This window comes from Pelecanus crispus, chromosome 1 (assembly GCF_030463565.1).
Source record: "Pelecanus crispus isolate bPelCri1 chromosome 1, bPelCri1.pri, whole genome shotgun sequence".
In the NCBI taxonomy this organism is placed as follows: Eukaryota; Metazoa; Chordata; class Aves; order Pelecaniformes; family Pelecanidae; genus Pelecanus; species Pelecanus crispus.
This window is the reverse complement of record NC_134643.1, coordinates 98,397,028-98,418,489: the sequence shown is the minus strand read 5'-3', so window position 1 is coordinate 98,418,489 and position 21,462 is coordinate 98,397,028. Positions and strand designations below refer to the sequence as shown.

The 21,462-nt window shown below is 42.3% G+C and overlaps 1 protein-coding gene across 1 annotated transcript; it reads right to left on the bottom strand.

Moving 5' to 3' along the window:
• Positions 1 to 937: 937 nt before the first annotated feature.
• On the bottom strand, positions 938 to 20,960 carry CCDC80 (coiled-coil domain containing 80). The gene is made up of 7 exons (XM_009488686.2): positions 19,065 to 20,960; positions 14,961 to 15,117; positions 9,880 to 10,016; positions 9,102 to 9,250; positions 5,743 to 5,846; positions 4,049 to 4,129; positions 938 to 1,284 (listed from the first exon to the last, which is right to left on the bottom strand). The coding sequence occupies exons 1-7, from the start codon at positions 20,958 to 20,960 to the stop codon at positions 938 to 940; spliced, it is 2,871 nt and encodes a 956-aa protein (XP_009486961.1).
• Between the last annotated feature and the right edge of the window lie 502 nt (positions 20,961 to 21,462).

Below are 21,462 nucleotides of genomic sequence, written 5' to 3'. Positions count from 1 at the left end.
GGGAGCATATGAGAAGAAGAGGTAGAAGAAAATTTGATATTTAGAGCAATAGTTTAATTAAAACATTATTATAGAGAGCTAGTTACAACTCATTTAAAATATATGTGAAAGAGGATTTTTTCCTTTTTTTCACTGCTCACTATTGTTGGTGATTCCATTTAGCTCTCATTAACTTGAATTTAACTGTCAGGTGGGCAGGACCTAAGAGAACAAGGACCCCAATTAAAAGAATAAATGGCCATGCAGCAAGCTTTGTAGTTAAGAACTTTGCATTGTATTGTATTGTAACAAATCCTGCCATAGCCATAAATTCTTATTTTTATTGATAGTCAGCTAATTACAATGTTAATGCACTGTAGAAGGGATGCTGTCTTTTTAGACAAGGTACTTCAAAAGGATTTTGTTATAGTTATTATTAAAGAGCCTGCCCCATGCTTCTTTCTTAAATTTTCCTTTTCTGGGAAAGTCCTGAAGTGTGACTCTTTGCTTGTCTTCGTAAGCACAATGTAATCTCACTTTCTAATAAATATACTTGTATTTTTGTTCTCCTTAGAAAAAAATACTAAAAAGAGCATTGCAATATTTGTTGGACAGTTTGTGTCCTGCCCTACAGTAGTGTCCATGGACTGGGGCTGTGGCGTTTTTTTGTTTGGTTTTAATACAAACAGCACCTGCTGATGCCCTTTGTTTGTAAAGGTTTAAAAATATAAAGGAGTCTTTATTGTTTAAAGCTTCAATACTACTGGTTTGAATTGCTTCACTGTAAAGGCTTCTGCATTTTTGAGAAGGCAAATGACCAAAGTCCCTTGATTGAACAGTGGAAGAACGAGGCATGGATATCTAGGTGGCCTGGGAAGACTTTCAGCAACTGGCCACCTATTGCTTGGATAGCTATTAGAAGACAGACACGGGGCAGTCGAAGGCTAAGTTGCTCTTTTCAATACGGATATCCATGGTGGTAACTTCCATGGTGACGGTAGTCATCTTGGTAACCTTCCTGGTATCCCTGGTGATAGCTATGGTAACCATACCCACCATACTCATCATCTGGGCACTGCATGCCAAGTGATTGCTGAATTGTCATTTCCTGTCGCCGAAGCTGCATGGAATCAATCAGATCGTACACAATCGCCATAGACCACATTGGGGAAGGATACCAGGATTTGACGTTTCCATCTTTCCCAACTAGAAGCATGGAGAAATATTCTGGGCTAATTTGGAAATAATTTCGAATGTCTTTCACCAAATTAGCTGGGATATCTTCTCGGTCTACAGTAGAGCTTCCTAGAAAGTGATCACATAAAAAGAGCATTGATATTTTGTTTAGGCAATGATGATGGTTTGTACATGAGTGAGTTAGCAACATGAGATAGGATACAGCCCAATAGTTGGCAATGTAAGATTCTTGTCATTTACAAGTTCAGGATTTCCTGGTTCCAAAATGAAACTGTTCCACTGTGAACTAAAGATGCATTTTTAACAGTTTTGTTAGGTTTAGTAAACTTGTCATTATTCTTTAGGCTGAAGCTACTAGAGTGTGGCACACCTTTTCATCACCCAACACACATGCACTTTGGCTTCTATGCAGCTTGGGTCACTGGTTCACATAATGCAGAAGGCATATGTGAAAAACAGTCACAGTGAAAGAAATCACTGGAATTGAAGTGTGATAGTGTGAAGAACTGCAGGATGAATTTGCTCGGTCATTAATAGCAGTATAGAGCTTCACTCTTGAAATTTCATGATATGCGAGATATGAGATGTGGTAGGTGTCATGTCCACTGCAAAATACATGTTCTAGAGCAAGTCTGGTGAACTCCAGGCTTGTAAGTGTGGAGTCTGTGCTGCATGAATGAGTAGAAAGTATAAGACAACTAGGATCAGTGGACACCTCTCTCTATATATATATACACACGTAGACATACACCTAGTTGGCCTGGCAACAGGACTCTTACAAAGTGGCATCCTACCTTACAAACTTGTTGAGGTTCTCTGAAGGGGGTCAGCAAGCAGGTGGCTGATACAAGCTATGTGGATTTCCAGAAGGCTTCAAAAGGAACTTTAATAGCTTGGTTGAAAGGCAGAAAAAAGGTGGGAGTGAATGATCAATTCCTGGAGTGGAGGGAGGTCACCAGTGAAGTCCCACAGTTGTTTGTGCTGGGGCTGGTGCTGTTCAATGTATTTGTTAAATGACGCAAGTAAGGTATGAGCATGGAGGTGAGGAATTGTACTGAGGATGTGGAGATACTCAGAATTGTAAGGGCAGAGGATGATTTTGCAGCATTGCAGAAGACCTTTGTAAGGCTGTGTGACTGGTCAATAAAATGATGGAAGAAATTCTATTCAAATTGAAGTAAAATAATGCACATGGTGAAAATTTTAACTCCACATAAGAAATGGTGAAATCTGACCATTACCACTTGGCAATGAGATCTTAGGGCTGTGAAAGAGAGTTTCATGAAAGGCTCGTTCAGTGCTCACTGATGGTCAAAAGCCAAAACAGATGTTATAAACCATGAGGAAAATAAGAAAAACCAAACCAGAGTATTATTATGCCACTACGGAAACCTATTGTTTGTGTGCATCTTGAACACTGCGTGCAATTCTGGTTCTCTCACCTCAAAAAAATATAGTAGGACTGGGAAACAAAGTCAGAAAGGCAACAAGGTTGATCGTAGGTTTGGAATAAACCCTGTATGAGAAATGACCAAGTAAGTAAAGACTTCAGCCTGTAAAATAAATGGGTTGGGGGAGGTCTACAGGGTTGTGAATGTCACTGCAGGGATGGACAGGGATTAAATGTTTAGCTTTTATCCCCACACAAGAGGTAAGGGGTATCGAACAAAGCAAGCTATAGGGGCCATGTTCAGGACAAATAAAAGGTACCTTGCAGATGTGTAGAGGTTCTCACAGGAGGACACATGCTAGAAGTTAATGTGAATTCAAAGGGAGATTAGACAAGTGAATTGAGAGAGATCTGTTGATCTTAACAAATAGGAACTATAACCGAGGTCATGAAGTCCTTCAATGAAAAGTAAGTGGAGGCTGCAAGAGTGTCGATGGAAGAAGTATGACATCTGCTTCCTCTGTTCATATTCTTTCTTAGGCATGGGCTTATGTCTATGTGTGGTAGAAGGACTAAGATGCTTTCATGTAGAGCTGTAGGAACAGCAGTGGGATAAATAAGCTTCTTCCTGTCTTTGTCCCGCCACTGATGGAGGCAGTCGTGGGGATTATGTAGTAGGGTAGTAGAGGAAGCTGTAGCACTTGAAACGTACCCTGACAGTGAGACCTCCTCCTACCTGAAGTAGCCTGCTGGGATGCAAGTGGAATACTTAAAGGAGGCTCATAAAAAAGATGTAGAAAGTTTTTTTGCCAGGGCCCATAGAGACATGACAAAGGGTAATGGTTTTAAACCAGAAGAGGGTAGATTTAGATTGGCTATAAGGAAGAGGCTTTTTAGGATGAGGGTGGTGAGACACTGGAACGGGTTGCACAGAGAAGTTGTGGATGCCCCATCACTGGAAGTCTTCAAGATCTGGTTGGATGGGGCTTTGAGCAACATGGTCTAGTGAAAGATGTCCCTGCCCGTGGCAGGGGTGTTGGACTAGATGATCTTTAAAAGGTCCTTTCCAGCCCAAACCATTTTATGAGGGACCCATATAAGAGAAGCTTCTGGGTCTATGTTCCATTAGCCCTGCAAACTCTTGAGCCTGTAAAAGGCATGGACATCCCTTTGCTGTCTTTGACAGCAAGGCAGGCAGAGGAGTGTACTTGGGACTGTATGTTTAGGTGGGAGATAAAGATGTGAGATGACTTCCAGATGATATTGGGTTTTTCTGTCCTGAAGAAGCTATATAATATTTAGCACAGGAATGCCAAGAAAACTTATGGTTTGCTTTTATGTTGTCTTGTTTTTTAAAAGAAACAAAACAAAAGAGAAAAACACAGTCATACCCATCTCTAAAGAAATTACACCAAAGAAACACTCAGCGCTGTGTAATGCCCTTCATGGGTAGTACTGAAGAAATTGGAAACAGTCACTTACCGTTAATTGGATACAACTCTAAGACACCACCAATATCTTCTCCAAGTCCTAGCAATTTGAGGATAGTTATATGGCGCAGACCTGTGGAGGAAATGGTTTTGGGTCAGACCAGTTCTTTCTGCTTGTTCTCAGGCAGATTTCAGTTTAATCAGCCAGGTCTGTGCATGCTAAACTAGGGGCCAGTCTCAGCAGCCCTCTTCTAGGAAGAAGAGTTAACTGATTTCTCTGGAGTCTGTGCCAGTCGCACTGCCTGTCCCAAACATGGGGATAAACTACTGTGTCAAATAAATGTGATATCAGTTGCATAAAAGCTGTTGCTAGTGTCCCAAGGACAATGGCATTTGGTGTGGTTCTGTAGCACAGGGATACAAACATTAAGCACACCAGTAAATTAGAGAGGCCATTCCCCAAATTCAGAATGTCTCTGCACTGTTTTGTTCACTAGTAAAGCTCTTGCTTGTCATACACACAGCAACAAAGTATTTAGAGGCAATATGACTTACCACAGTTAAACTCCAAATGACTGTGGGGAATGGCTTAGGACAGGCATTCACTCCTTTCATTTGTTCTGGGCAGAGGCTTGGACTGTTGCCTCTGCTTTGAAGAAAGACCTTAGGGGCTGTAGAAGCTGTTCATGTAACATGAGTCTGTACAATCTACAAAATCTTTGCTGTAACTGTTTTTATGACTTGGAGGTAAGATACTTGGAAACATATCATTTAGTTAAAACAGCCATTGAAGACAAATACTTTAGGAACTCACTGGGTCTCCTTCAAGCTGTCCCTAATGAAGAGTGTGAAGAATTAACTGTTTTGGTTACATCCCATTCTTCAAAAAGCATTTTGCTGTGGTCTATGTCACAGTTACTTTGGTAGTTACCAAATGAGATGATGCTGATGCTCTGAATGAAAGCCAGGTCATTATGAATAAATAGACAGCATAGCAGTGATACTGTGCAGATCTCCAGGCATAATTGAAATGTGTTGAAATAGTGGCATTTGAATGGGACCTGTTTCATTCTGTTGTAGGAGTCAAGTCGAGGTCCTATATAGTACTTGTGTTGCCAGCAACCTAAGTCAAAGAGTAAGTCTCTCAGGGCTTCATAATGGAAAGACAGAAGAGTGTTTCTAGGTCTTGCTCTTAATTGCCTCCTGGAGGAGCCCATCTCTCTCCACTGACTATGTAGTTGGAACTTAAGTACGTAGTTAGGGGGCTGAGAGGGTCCTTATTGGGTTAAAACGGCTTCAGGTTTTGGGAATGAAGCAGGAAGGAAAAGAAAAAAAAAAACGGAAGTCCATGCATCTCCCTGATACCTGGCCCAGTTCTGAGCTGGGTATAAGAGTATCTGCCCTTCCCAAAGCATTGTACTTACATCGTTCACTTGTGCAGTAAGAAGAAGAAAATACTATTGATCTCCTGAAGTCTAAGCCTGAAGAGAGGCTTTGGAGAGCTAACCTTTTCTGCCTCACACAAAATGATTCCAGGGAACACTTTGTTTAGCTGTCTTAGCTGTCAGGGTGTGCTGTACTACCTGCTTAGCACAATATTTTCCATTTGTATTTGGAGGAGCTACGGCAAACTTCAGTTGTCAGACTCCTCAGACTGCCTAGGTTCAGACTTGAGCAAAGGAATCCATCACATCACCAGGAAGGATGTGGTTTTGGGGAGCAAAAGTATAATTTCTTTTGACTCACCAAAATTGCAGGCTTGTCCACTGAGAGCAGCAAGCTGCTGGGAATAAGCCCAGTCCTCATCACTGGGGGCAGAGATCACCACCAGCCGCCTTCTCCATCGGAACCTGGGAAGAGAAGAGAGCACCACAGGGCCTGGCCGTGACACAAGTGACTCGAGTCCTCTGAGCATTTTTGTTCTTTGTAGGCTGAGATATGTCATACCTCTCACAACTTCTAAGTAACAGCTGAATGGGAGATCTTCCCAGTACTATCCATCACTGGGAGAGGATAAAGCCTGTTTTGAATTTTACAACTCCAAAACTCTCAAAGAAATATCTGCAATTTCGCTGCTTTGCCAAACAAACTGCAAAGCTTATGATCTTTGCTCAAAGTGCCCTTTGATAGTTATAACAATGCTGGGAAGTGTATATCCAAGGGAAAGAAAGATTCCTGTAGAATTCCTCAGTAGACATTTAGCTTTTACGTCATTCACCACTGCTGGAACTGCACAGTTATTTTGCAGTCCAAGGGCTGTCTGAGAATTAGGGTGTATCTTCATTTCAGACATAACTCATACTTCTGTGTAAATACTCACTGACCTCTTTTTCTTCTATACTGCCCTTGCTCAAAATACCTTTAACATGGCTTTAAATCTGAGCTTGTTTGTATGTGTGTGGCTGTGTGAGCCTGTGGCCATATAAGGCATGCATAGGGCAATAAGATAAATCTTTCGATTTTTCTTTAATTTGGGATGCCCCATCTAACCAAACTTTTCCACAAGGAGCACCTTCCGTTGTCCTCTTAAAGGCAATGCTATAAGGACACTTGAAACCTTTAAAAATTCTAACTATACGGGTTTTTAATACTCTCCAAGCAACCCCTTTTTTGAATAAAGGTACTTCTCCATCAAACTTAAATAAATCAGATTTAAAGGAATTTGCAAAGCTGCGGGGATATTTTTGTAGCAGGAAATGATCTTTTAAATGGATGCAGATGTTACTCTGTTACAATAATAGCCTGCCTTTCTGCAGCACTATGTGAAGATCACAAAATAAAGGCTAATGTAATGGGTCAATTCTGTTCCACTTGAGAGAAGCAGAAAATATGGTGGGAGTTGCTCAAAGTCACAGAACAAGTGGCTGAAAGAACAGGGGATGACAATGTCTGTCTTCTTGACTGACTGATACTGCGTGCATTTTTAGGATTAAAAAAGTAACCCTTGAAAAGCAAAGGTCCTGAATTTTAATCTTGCACAGGAGGAACAGCAGAGACATGCGCGTGGGTATACAGGTATGTGAATAGGAACGAGAAGCATTAAGAATCACATATGTGATGTGAAGGAAAGGGGGGAAATTTCATGCTGTTATTCTAAAAATGAGGAAAAAATAATCTTTGTGATATTTTGTATAGCAAAAGCACCTGGCTACCTATAAACAATGACCCAGAATGTAAACATTGGATCATATTTTGTCTAGGGCATAAATCAGGATGGAATCTTATCTGTGAGCTGCTTTAAGATGCTGTAATTCCTTTCTGGGTTTTTTTGAGTATCTCCTTTGGAAATGCACAGAGCTGAAAAGGGTTAAAAGCCACTCAAGCTGTTTATCCCTCTGCCCCAGGCAATCCCTATACCTGGTGTGCTTGTCTGGGGCCCCATTTTACTGAGAAATTAATTCAGTTGGTCCTTCACAGCTGTTAGTTTACCATCACTAATGTACAGATTTATCTTATTTCTGACATGAGAAGCCACAGGCCAATACTCCTGTCCTGTCAAATCTGCCAGACCCTTCCCTGGGTGCATCCTTTCTTCCTCTTCTACCTATTTTGCACCCCATTCTTGTTTGTGAGCTGAGAGAGCAGCACAGCCAGTGTCTTGGTGTTACAGGGGGACTCGTCCCCACAAACTCAAGGATCTTCTCCTGATAAATGTGGCTTTTAAGCAATACTCAAACCAGCTCTGGCTCTCATGGTCTCCTTTCACGCCAGCCAGACTTGTTAAGAACAATATTTGCATTATTATAACTGACCTCCCCAATGAGCAACAGCAGGGAGATGATGCCAGGACTCTGGTTCATACGGGAAGATAATCTTGGACAAAGCTGGAATGAATCTTGCTGGGAATCTGACCAATTAATGTGGCTAGTGAAGTCCACCCGATATTTAAAGCCTGATGCTTGTTTCACAGACAATAAATGCATTCTGTGCAGCAGCAGTTCTGTTTATAGATGCAACATTCTGCATTTTTCCTGCCTGTTTTTCTAATGTGTGTTTATTACTAGGGCTGTTTGCAAGCAAAGAAGGATTTGGGGCCTGTCACTTTCCAGCATACAAGCTCTTTCTTGTGTTGGTCAGCTGTTTCCAAACTGTGGTTCTTCTTGGTGGTCTTGAAGATGAATCACTGAGACCTAAACAGGAGGTGGTGAGGTGGGTGGGGTGGATCTTGTTAAAGGTTCTCTTTCTGTTGAATTGGACGTCGAATTTTAAAATGTTTATGAACCAACAACCTACTCATTTACCTGTTGCTCCTTTCTCCCTCAAGTCATAATCCATCACGCCACCTCAGTTATTTTTATACCCATCTGGCATTAACAGTGTATTCCCTTGGATTCTGATAGTAGGTGAGGAGGATGCAGTAGTAACATGTAAAGCCTAGAGTGATGGAGTAGCCCTAAATTTCATGTAAATTATCCTGTAACAGATAGGGCTATAGCTGCACAGCTCTTCTCTGGATCTGAATTCCCACAGCCCGGACATGTTTATTGCCTGGAATTTAGGTCTCACAGGTAGAGCAGTAGCACAGCATATAGAGATTGCATAAACAAAACTGTCTTTCTGCAGAAGGTCTCTCAAACATTTTGCAAGAGACATCTGCAAGACCTTTAATAATATGCATGACTAATACTGGCAAAGACCAACTGCTATCTCAAGCAGGATAAGAAGGAAGTTACAGAGAATTAATTAGTGATTTGAGCTACGTGGAATGGATTGGAATGGGATTAATGAGGTTGTGATGGTTGATGACTGAAACACATAAACACTGTGCTTCATACATTCAAACCAATGAGCTAACATCTGTGACTTAATCCTTATTTGCTCTTCTAATGCAAGTCAGTGTTATTATCTCCATGTCATGATGGGGGTACTGAGGTACACAAAGTTAGTGTCCAAAGAATGTGCAGTCAGGAAAGACAACATGCATCCTGACTTCCAGTGCTCTGTACAAGACTGCATGCAGCTATGGCTACCTCTCTGTGTTTGCTTAACACTGTAAATACTGAGAAATCTGTATTAATAAAACCCACAGAAATAGTTGGATGGGTATTTTTCTAATAAGACAATAATTATTATAACTAGCAGTAGCTAAGAACAGAAGGTCATACCTGGATAAGAAGCTCTCAAGGGATTGCTTCTTATCTTCTTTGCAGACAATGCCCTCTTTTTTCTGTCTTTCCATGTCTTTAATTCGTGACTGGAAGGTGTCGATCAAATCAAACACAGACTTCATTGCTATAGGTACTTCATAGTATTGCTGTTAAGAAAAAAGAACAGATGGATAAAGGGATGCACATATTAGCACTCTTTCTGCATGTATCACAGTACAGTAGGATATATAGAGATTCAAGTATTCCTATTTACACATGGGTAACAAGGCCTAGAACAGATTAGAAACCATGGAAAATATTATTTGTTTTGCAGTCAAACTGCTCTTTGGAAGTGGCGTATTTTCAGTATTTGCCCAATGTGATGAGGCCAGGCCATTGCAGGCAACAAATTGTCATTATATTCTTTTGCAAGGCCATTCAACTAGAGCATTGTCCATATGCAATATGCTGTCATCCTGTTGAGCAGCCAAACTGTGTATTTTAGAATGCCAGGTACTACATTAAAACCCCTGCCAGAGGGGGGTCCTGTTCCTATGGTGTCAGCTCACCATCCCAGCAGAAACCCACAATTCCTGAAATCCCCTAGCTGCAGAAAATGAAGATAGCTACCTAATTCCTGAAAATTTCTCTTACTGTCCTTTTTCTTGTCCTCCAGCAATGACGAGTCCTACATCAGTCTCTTCTGTACTTCACATGCAAGTAGTAATTTCCTAAAATTTTTCAAAGTTTTCATATTTTTCCAATGCCTTTTCTTTCAAAGAGTCGAAACGCTCACCTTGACCTTCATGTCAGTGTCCGTCAGCACCATGAAGAAGTCATTGTAGGTCATCCCATACTCTTTCCTTAACTCACTGATGAGCTGCTGGTCCACAAGATCTTCATCCTCTATCACTTTCATGGGCTTTTCATTATCTTAACATGAGACAAAGGAGAAATAAAAATAATCATGGAATCACACAATGCTCTGCCTTTAATTCCACCTTGAAAGAAAGAGGGAAATTAATTTCCCAGAAGCCCTCTTCCTGCTGCATAGGCAAGATATTAAGAAACATCTGTATGGCACTATGGCTTTTAACTGTCCGGTTTTCAATCCCAGTATTTTTGGAAAATCAGTCTATCCTAGGGCACATGCACTTCAGTATTCAACATTTCTACTTGCTTTTGAAAAATCTTGGTTGCCTGCTCTTTCCTGGAAAGACATTTTAGATTTTTAAAACGTGCTTATACATGCATATGCATGTACTAATCATTTCACCAGGTTCTGAACTGCAGCCACTTCTGGAATAGAAAATAGAAACTGTTCAACAATTTAGGACAGGAGCTGGAAAGCATCATATCCAAATGAAACAACATAGAGAATTTGGGTCAGTAAAATATAGCTAGAGCAGCTTGAGGTTGGCCAGGACATTAGAGTTAACCTTTCCAGTCTTAAAAAATTACATGGAAGGTGTAGTGACTACAAGAAACCAGAAACTGTTTAATGTGTCCTGAATACTACAGTCCTAGCTCTTCAGCTCTCTCTATGTACTCTGCTGTGGCACTCCTTCATCTGCTTTCTGACATTCATTTCCCATTCTAGTACCCTGGCAGGAAAAAAAAAAAAAAAATTTAAGAATGATTTGTACCTACTCACTGCTCTAACCTAAGAAAACATTCAGAAATGCTTGAGGAGAAAAAGACCTCTGAAGGCAGAGATGTGAAGCATGTACAAGACAAGCCTGTGGAGATACTGAGGTTCCTTACTGACTTACACCCCTGGAACCAGGGTGTATTAGGGACAAGTCCTGAAAGCCTCCATGTCATCAGCTCAGCCTCAGCTGTAGCATCCAGCACAGTGCTATACAACTGTGACAATGCTGGAACAGGCCTCTGTATGCAACTGTGGGCCTGGAAAGCTAAAGACAGGCTAAATCACACACGAAGGGAAATGTCACCTGGGCACCAATGAGCTCTCTGCAAACGTTACTTGCTTATGCCCCTGTGACACCACTATGAATATAAATATTCATATCCTTATTTAGAAATCCCAGCCAAAGCTTAAGTGACCTGCCTAAAGTCAAACAGAGATGCTACAGCCAATGAAGAACTAGAATCCAGAGGTTACAACTTCCCAGTCCCCTGCTCCACAGGGGGAGTTGAGCACACAGCAACAAAAAAGATTTGATTCATTATACAATAAGACATTTTAAATAATTTTCTAAACATCCATAACCTTTAAGGAGCATACTGATCTGATTCAAATTTTGCAGTAGGTCCAATTGGTGTAATAGACTGAACAAAACTTCTGAATTAAAACTCTGGGAAAATGTCTGAATCAGAACCTGACCTTTAGGTTTCACACCTTGGACCCGCTTCTTACAGAAAAAAAGCCAAACCAGCAACTGTTAAAATTTGGTGATACTAATCAAGCTGTAGATGTAATTTATATGGTTTTACATGGTTATATGTACCTCAGTTGCAAGTTTTGTAAAGAATTATAGGCAATGTTGTAAATTCCCCATTGGATGTGTTGCTGGATGTGCTAAATGGTTATTCACTTTGTAAAACATATGTAAATCATGCCTCAGTTCTTCATAAATGAGATTTACATGTTACTAATGGCAAGCATGACCATTAAAACATAGACCAAAAATTCATACTTATGCCTGCAAACAATACTTTTGCTCTACAAAAGCAAAAACTATCTTATTGGCCTATATGGAGGTACAATAATGCAAAAGATGTTAGTGTGAAATGTGATGGAAAACTGCACTACGGCACAGTACCTTAGACCAACTGACCCATGGCACTCTTGTGCTTTAAAGACTGTAGATATCAACATGAAGGTAGCTCTTTAGAGTTTCATTGTTAGGGAATTTTCTTTTAAAACTTACAATGTAAAGAAGAAAATTAAATGACAAGAGTGATACAGAAAAATGTTTCAGGTCAAAAAAAATAGTGCCACAAAGGCTGGCCTGCCTTTCAAATTTGGAAGTGATTTCTAGAGAGAAGAAAAAGAAGTTAATTTAATCGCCTCTTTCCAATGCACTACTTGTCCCTGACCTCCACCTCATAAAGGACCTCTGGGATCAGCATGAAGAGCAACAGGAGCTGAGACTGTCTGCTGGTACCTGCAAAGCCCTCGCTCTCTTTGCTCTTTCTAGAAAGGTCACTGAGTGAGTGTGGAAACTTTTCTCCATACATCTGTAGCAGCTAGACAGGCTGAGAGGATGAGTTACTCTTCACAAATAATTCAAATGAGGTTGCAAAGGAGTTCAGCAGTTTGTTGTAGCAGTACAGTGGCCTAATAGAATAGGTATTGGCTTTGATTGTAAGGTAGGTAGCCTGGGGCTGTTTAGTTGACGAAAGCCCTGTTCCTGTGAGCTGGGGAAAAGAGACCACATGGCTAACTCAGGGCGAAGAGAAGACCTCTGCAGTGACACTCAGCTTTTGTGTCATTCCAGTGGGAAACCGGGAAACACTCTTTGGTTTCAGTATGAGCTGAACTTGGCCAAACAGTGTTAATAAGCTCTCTTTCATTCACTACTTCTAAACATGTTTGAAATTTCAAGTGAAAAGTCTTTTCTGTGGACTTTTCTGTTGTTGTCATTTGTATCTCGGTTCCAAGATGCAGCGCTACAAGTAGACCTCATCATGCTGGGTGCTAAGGCTTCTCACTACAGCATAAATACTGTGAACAAAATGTTTCTCAGGAGCTTTTGCTGCCTCTGGTGCTGACAGAGAGTGAACCATGAAGAGGCCAAGCAAGCAGGAAAGGTAGAGGAGAAGGGGAGGTAGGCTAGAAAGGTGTTTGTATTATTTAAACTTTTTAAAAAGCTCAGGATTTGTTGTTTTGGGCAAAAATGTAAGGTGAACTTCATGTGAAGTTTAACTTGTACCCTTCTAAGTCTCCTGCTTTTCTTCAACAAGTTAATTCCTCCTGTGAGAATTCAGCTGTTATATACACTTGTGTGGTTTGGGGAAAGTTTGGGTCTAGGTTAAGTTTGGAACAGGCTGAAAGAGTATGGTTTATGTCAGAGTGAACGTCTGTTTATTAGCCAGACTGGAGCTAAATATAATCCTAAACAGTCCACTGATGGGCAGATGGGTCTAGATACACAAAAAGTGACCTTGAGTAACCTTGGCATGATGTGGAAAATCCTGTACCGCTCCAGATTTGTCAAGGAGGTGCACAAATGAACAGTCTGGCTGGATTTGTGACTTGCTGTCATTCAGGCATACAAGGCTCCTGGTCCTCTCCCTCTGAGAGTAGAAGAGGCATGGCTGGAAGCCAGACATAAATCTGTGATCTTCTGGCCTGTTGCATGCCAGACCTGAAATACCCTGGATCTGGTGTGGTCCTGAGCTTTCTGTTCCATCACACGTCTCTTCCCAAGGTCTGGTAAAACCAGATGAACTTCCAGAGGAAAGATGCAGTGGACTTATGAGCAAAACTAGCAGCTTTTATACTATTTCTTTGCCTTTGTCCAGCGAAGCATTTATGGTGGTGTTAACCTTTAGAGGCAGACAGCAATGAGACTGTTTACATGATTCAAGAGACACCTAAGCTTAAGTGCTTTGCTGGACTGGGACCTGAAGTCTTTGTCCAAACCCTACTGTTATTAAAGGAAAGGTTCTCACTAGCTTTGGTGGGTGCTTCCCCAGGACCTGAACACTGACACCGGTTGTTTCAAAGCTGCCTAAGAGAGATGGATGCCCAGTGTCACCCATCCATATGGGAACTCTGTATGCAAAGAAGGTGGTACTAAATATGGCTGAATGAGCTACATTTCAAGTCCTTCATAGTCTGATTTATAGTGCCTCCAAAACCTCTGGCTTCAATGAGATGTACATCTTTACAACAGCCAGCAATAAACAGTCACACTGATGGGTATCTTGCTTTATGGGTAAAGAGAGACTAATGGACTTCAAATGGTAAACTTTTTAATATCAGGTATGCTGGTGCAAATTTGTAAGGTTGTCCATACCTAGAAGCTGTGGTTGAAATCTTCTAAATATCTTTCCACCAGTACAGAGGGGAAAATGTGCCTGGACCTCCTCCCCTTACTGTGGAAGAGAATACTCACTTTGTGAACATACCAAAATCAACTCTTAAACTTAGGAAAGTTCATCCTGGGAAGGAAAGGAACTCGCAGCAAGGGGTCTAACTAGCATACTTCTCTCTGTCCTGGGTTTAGGCAGTGCGTGCCCCTGAAAAATGAAGATTTTTCTGTGAGCTTGAGGAGTGCAATGGCATGAGAAAATGTTATGTGGCAGAGTAGGGAGATAATGATGTTGAAATTCAAAATAGGATTAACTTGTGCCAAGCTTTGAATATAATCTCAAACAGTTCCCTTCAGCATTTTCTGTCCCCAGTCTCCTCTTCTTCATGACAACAACCAGTTTCTTTAAGCAGTGTTTAAATTGTGCTAGCCAGTATCTAGCTACCCATGGCTGATGTCCTGCAAAAAACCAAGGGCGGGGCATTGTATTAGGACAGCCATTTGGTTAGACAGTGAGGTTGGTATTCAAGATATTGGTAGAGCTGAGCCTGATTTCTTCTTTCTGTCCCATGCCCTCATCACATTTTTCTGCTTTTCACCGTTTCACTGTTTTACTGGCTTTAAGAATTCCCAGAAAGCAAGCTGAAGGTGCTCAGATTACACCACTGGAAGCCTAAACATGGGAAATACCAGAGGCACTTATGTAAATACAAAAGGGGTGTAGCTGGCATGGAAAGAGGAGGAATGGGTTCAGAAGTGCAACTGGACCACAACAAATGATCTTGCTTAGATCTTGACCCAAGCTGGGGAGATTTATCCCTTTGCTGTCTGTATTGCGCCCACAAGATGGAAAGAAATTATTAAAAAAAAGAACCTAGCTGAAAGTGGTCAATTTTCATGCTGCTGTTGTTCATGGTGCCAAAAATTGTAATGACTGAGATCTTCCTCGTTGCCATCTTGCAGAAGCTTTCCAGATACTCATCTCGCTGCTGTACATACATGGTGTTGTCCGCCTTGGGGGTCGTGATCAGCTAGTTGGTGGCAGAGACAAAAGAGCTTGTTTAGTATAAGGAATGAAGCAGATGAGTATTTTACTGAAGGAGAACTAGTCACTGCAAACTGGGCTTTCTTTTCCATAGAGCTGGTGACAGCTCTGTAGCCTTATTTTATTTATTTGTGGTTGAAGTGTACCTTTAGGCTCAGGCCTGACCCAAAGGTGTTCAACCAGCCACAGGAAAACCTTAGGAAGCACAGCCAGCTGGTGGCACCAGCTCCTCCGCTGCCTCTCCACAGCACCGATTGATAGAAGAAATGGCACTGATTTTACAGAAAACCATGTACTGTCCTATTATCCCTTGCCCTGCCAGTCATGCCTCCTCACAGCCTTCAGTGGTGCCATGAATCTAGCATTCCCCCTACTTACTAACAAGGGGAGCAGTGGGAACATGGCAGCCACTCTGGCCTCATCCCATGGTCCAGGTAGGGGTCCTGGTGGCTGTTTTGACTGTCAAGGGGTGAGTACAACTAGGGCTACATGAAAACTTAGGTAGCTGATGGCCATATAAGATGACCTGGAAGACTCGCTAGGGCCATTGTGACCTCATCTGAAAATTGCTGATTTAGCTTTTGTTTGTTCCAAGCCACTTCGATGTCTTACAGGACTTATAATTGCTGAGAAGACATGGTTATGGGGGAAGAGCAGGAGGGGGAACAATTACAACACCACAAGTATAAAACTCTCTACAGTTTATAGTACTTATTTCAAAGCCTCCAAACAATTGCAAAGATTTAATTTGTAACAAGTTTAAAGCACACAACTTAGATCCTTCATCAGTGACTGAGATGCAAATATTCCAGGGGAGGCGTGTGTGTAACAACTTGCAGTGGTCCTATGCAGCAGTTTCCAGCAGAAGGTGGAGAGGAATGCCACAGCTCTAGCAATGTAATCATTCTAACTGGCAGCAGTGAACTGCAATCAAGCACCTGCCACCAATCCCCCAAACACAAAGGGAGTTGGAATCTGCATCCAAATTTTATGGTTTAAGGTCATAAATAATCACCAGAATCCTTCAATTGCAAACTTACACTTTTTAGTCTGTAACAGGTGCAATCATCTTCTAACTGCCTTCTCAAGTTTGTAGGGTGTGAAGGCTAATTTTTATGAAATACTCCTTATAAATCCAGTTCATCAATGTACTGAAATGTAAAAGGCATTTTGGGGCTTTTAATATCTGACTCTCATGCAAAGGCCCACTGGCATGACTACAGCATTGGGACATGAAGGTAAATGAGAGCCAGACAGAAAGAGGATTTGATTTCTGGGCCATAACGTATAACATGCTTTTAAATTGCATAGAAATGCTTCAAATGAAAAAAGGATCATGAAAAGGATTTGAGGACTGAGATCAAAACCAGACCATTGGCTTGTATTGTCCTCCTAGTTTCAGAGGTCGTAAGCAGGAAGGCACAGTCAAGTCTGAATTTGATCTACTTCATCAAACCTCGTAGAACAAAGCAGGGAACATTTAAGAGGCAAAGCAAACTTCAAATCAAAGCTTTGTGCTAGGACTGTTTTCACCCAGGCAGTATATACACTGTATCTATCTGCATTTGCATGCACGTGTGTGTATGTGCATGTGCATATATGTGTGTGTGGGTATAAATAGAGTGTTATATATAAACCGTCAGTCTGCATTTCATCACCACAGAGAAATAAACAAAAAACCCAAACTCACTGAACCAAGATTTCTCAGCATTAATAAGACTGCGACAAAAGCCCCACTATGGAGAGGTGGGGCTGCAGGACTCAAAACCCGTATATTTTTTCAGTTTCTGCAGCTGGGTCCTATATTTGTCATTAATTAAACTTAACCCAGAATAGCCTTCAAAATTCTGGATCCTTGAAATTCACACTGAAATCTGCAATCTGAAATCCTTAATGATGTGTAGGACTTAAAACCCCACATCTCTCAAAAGACTTTTGGGAGAGGACTGAAAAAATGTCCTTGTGATCCAGTCTATTAAAGCAGCTGAAAGTCAAAAGTATAGCAAGGGAATGGGGAATAAATCAGGTAGAGCCACTTCTGCAGCAGTGTGGGCAAATTCTCTGGAGAGGGAGTTTGAAGACTCATGAATGGCAGGGTTCATCTAGCTGGAAGGGCTGACCCTAAGGGACTAAAGAGTTTGACAGGAAGGGATGCAAACAGGCACGTGTGTGAATTCAAAGAAGCTCAAGAAGTTTTTTGTTTTCCACATATGCCATGCATGGCAAAGAGATAGTAGCGTTCAGCTACTGCTTTTACTAATGATCAAATCAAAGCTGTTCTCCAAGAAACTTTAGAGCAAGCAGGCTGAGGATGGTGTGAGATTCTGGAAAAGTGAAGTGCAGCGTGGCATAATCATTTGTCTTCAGTGAGTTTTGGCCTGATGACCTGAGATTGTGCAACGCTATTCTTGGAGATCCAGCTGAGAGGTGGCCTAGTATCAGAAGGTTCAAATTTCAGACCAGCCTTTAAGTTGCCAGGACTGTGTTGGTGTAATGAATTAGCAGCCTGACATCTGTGAGCTCCGCTTTTGGCTCTTTTTTCAAATTTGTTTTTATTTGTCCTGATGCTGCACATATTTTGGAAGCCACAACATTGAGATATCCGACCAAGTTTCAAAGATCCCAAACTTCTATGCAGTTTCTCTCTCTGAACTTTTGATTTGTTTAACTATTAGTTAACAAGTAACTAATAGGCATTATTTGCAAAATTCAGTCAAGTCCAAAATTTTCGACTATATGGCTCTTCTCCATTTACATCACGTTGGGGAATGCAAGTCTGTTAGCTCTGCACAGCCCCTACAGCTGGAAGAATGGGGAGGGGGAGAAGAAAGTTGCCTTCTGCTCAGGTCTGTGAATCATCAGCAGAACGATTAATTAAATTCCAACAGTTGACATCTTAGTTTGGCATCTTAGCTATTTGTATTGGGACATGGGGCATGAAAGTCAAAGCTATGTTTGTGACACTGACTATTGGACAATAACTGTGAAACAGGCCAGCTTGCAGTGGAATGATTGCAAGAAACTAGCTCCCACAATAATATTTCTAGAGAACTGTTTTTCAAAGTGTACCTTTCAGGGCATGTGCCATCTGCCAGAAAAAACATTTGTACTACAGCTAAAACTGTTTCCTGTCCCAGGTAAAGTGTTTTTTTAGATAAGTAGTTGGAAAAACATACAACACTATTAAACCCTGGGACAAGTAACTCCAGACCATGCTGAGTTTCTTCTCAGGGTTGAAAACTTACCATAGTGTTATAGTTTAATAAAAACAGCAGGGGAAAAAAACCAAAACAAAATAAAGTTTGCACAGGATATCTGAAGATGTCTAGGAGATTTGAATGCCAAATTCCCATCAGAAAGAATAGCAAATGTAACAATCCTACCTCAGGGCAACTGTTCATACGCCTTTGTGCGTAACCTCAGTCAGACATGCACTAGTACTGCCAAGCCACCTGGCTTGCTTCCAGTTTTAGGACACCAGCACCAATATAAAACAGGTGTGCCAGCTGGCAGGACATGCTGAGCATCGAGATGTGGTAACATTGGCAAGTACCCCAAAGCGACAAAGGGATGTAATCCACGCTGGAACTTCATTTTTGTCGATCATAACTATACAGATCCTGACACCTACATATGCACTGGAAACAAAATAATCTGATGGCTATATGGTGGCTCATGGAAGTGACTGGGAGGAGGTTTTAGCCTAATTCCCGGCTGACTGAGGTTCATACTACATGTTAGATTTCCAACATGAGGCTGTGAAACCTTCCCTGTTGGAAATGATCGTTTGGGCCTAGAAATTTTACCTCTTAAACAGAAGCACCAAAACCCAAGAATACAAAATGACCATGAACTTCCTGTTTCACATCTTCCTACTAGGAGGGAGATATGACTTCATTTATGTAATAGGATTCAGATGAATGAGTTACTTACAATGAGCCGCCTTTTGCCTTCAAAATATTCCAGGAGGTCAGTCACTGATTTCCTGGGAGGCTGTAGGAAAGGCTTCTTGTTGGGCTTGGGGAAATCCTCATTCTCAGTCCTGCTCCCCTTCTTGTTCTTCTTGCTACGGTCTTTGTCCTGTTTGCTCTTTTTGTCAGCTTTGTCCTTCTTGGACTGCTTCTCACTCTTCTGCAGCTTGTCAGATCTGTCCTTCTTCTTCTTCTTCTCAGGTTTATCTATTCGCTCGTGCTTCTTTGATTCTTTTCCTTTCTTTGGGGGAATATTTCCCACTGCAATCTCTTCCTCTAAGTGAGAACTAGCAGGCTTGCTCGGGTCATATTTATCTTCATATTCATTGCTCAGTATCTTTTCTTGGGCCTTCCTTTTTGGTGGTTTAGTCTTAGTTGGTTTGTGTTGCCCTGGTGTGACATTTAGGTCCCTATGGTTGTAGTCCTTCCTGTCTGTTCGGTTATCTTTAAATCTACCTGCATTTGCCTTTGTGTAGTGCACTGAGGCAGCTGTGGGGACTTCTGTGAAACTGTCATAGCGGGTGGCTTTGCTTGGTTTCCGTGTGGCTGCCAGGTGTTTCTCCAGGTGGCCACGCTGCCGGTCCTTGCGGTTTGCCTTCCACACAGGAGAGTAGAAATCCTCAGAGGTTGTGACTCGTGGTGTGGTGGCATCGGGGGCTACTGGCAGCCTGTGGTACTCTGTGGTGGAATGTGACTTCGTGGTCCAGGTCCTCTGCGTGGTGGGGAGGGGTGTAGTTGTTGTTGTAGACCGGCTTGCTGTTGTCACTGCGCGGGTGGTGGCACGGGTAGTTGTGGTGGTGGGAGGGAGGGTAGTGGTCCTTGCTGTAGGCAGAGGAGTGGCCACCGTGGTTGTCATTGGTTTCCTCACCGTTTTGGTCCTTGTTGGCTGATTATTGCTCCTCTTTGGCTCCTCCTTCCTTGCTGACACCTGGACATGTCCACCACCAGGAGTAGGCTGGGCGCTGCCCCTGTTACTGCCTTCCTCAACCACTTGTCCCTCCACCCCAGCTGCTTTGCAAGTCTGGATGAAGCCCTTCTGCCGCATCTTCTCAATTTTTCTGATGGGGCTCTGATCAATAACTTCATACATGGCCTCTAGCCTGACTGGATAAGGATACCTTTCCTCCACCTGCAGAGTTTTCTTCAACAGCACCATGCCAAATTTCCCCTTCTCCAGTTTCAGAAAGCTCATGAGCTTAGGTATGAGGGCAGGATCTAGTGGCTGCTCCAGGATTTTTCCTTCGTTGGTTATCCTTCTGACTTTTCCCCCTTCTTCCCCTTCTTCATGGAACAACACAATCTGCTGGATGTGCCTCTCAGCCAGTTCGCAGTAAACATCATTTTTCAGCAGGCTCATCATGAGCCGGTAGTAGCCCTCAGAGGCATGGGGGGCAGAAATGACCCACACCCGATTTTTCCCAGCAAAGCTGGCCAGGACATTGGGAGAACTTGACCCCAAAGGGAAACGTACCACTCGTGACTGTGAGGCAGAAGATATCCCTTCATCCTTAATCATCTCGGACTTGGAGTATTTGGCTGCAGCTGTGAGTCTCTGTACCCGTCTTGTTCTGGTCCCCATGCCCCTGGCCTGGGAACGCGCTTCTCCTTGCAGGACATTATCAGATGACTTTGGAGGTGCTGAAGAATCGCTCTTGGTGGTGGGGCGTTGGGGATTCGGGCTCGAATTCCTCAGGGATGCCCCAGACCTTCTCAGGAGGCTGCTTGGAGCCCTGTAAGCCAGGGACACTTTCCTAACTCCATGGCTCCCTCTCTCCTCTAGCCTCCCTGTCTTCTCAGAGCCGCACACTAGCCACACTGCCCACAGCAGGGCTAAGCTGAGAGCTGGCCTCCAGTTCATTGTGCAATCCACTTGCAGGGAGGAAGAGAAAGAGAAAAAGTTAGATGTTAACAGTATGATGATATCTTGCACAAGTGATAAAAAAAGAGCACAGGTTGGCTAGTTTTTCTGATTTAGAAGTACTGATTACACCTCTGTTCTGCCCTGGTGGCTTTGTAGAGTTTACAGTTATTTTTGGAAAAGCACAAAATGGATAATTTTGTGCAAAAATGAGATCATCTGTCTGTAACATGACTGTGTGTATCCAAAAGGACACTGTGATCCACATCCTTCTCTCTCTGTCTCTCTCTCTCACGTTCTCACATACACACATGCAAACACGCACAGAGAAAGGGTCCGGTACGTAGAGCAGAAAGCCAAGAATTTGACTTGAGACTTACACTCTCAGGGAAGTTCCCCTTCCAGCGACGAGGTTTAACGTCTTTTTCCTTTAAAAGGAGAGCAATGCCATACAGCTTTGCTGCTGCCCAGTGATTTATCTTTACACAGCCCAACAGGTCCC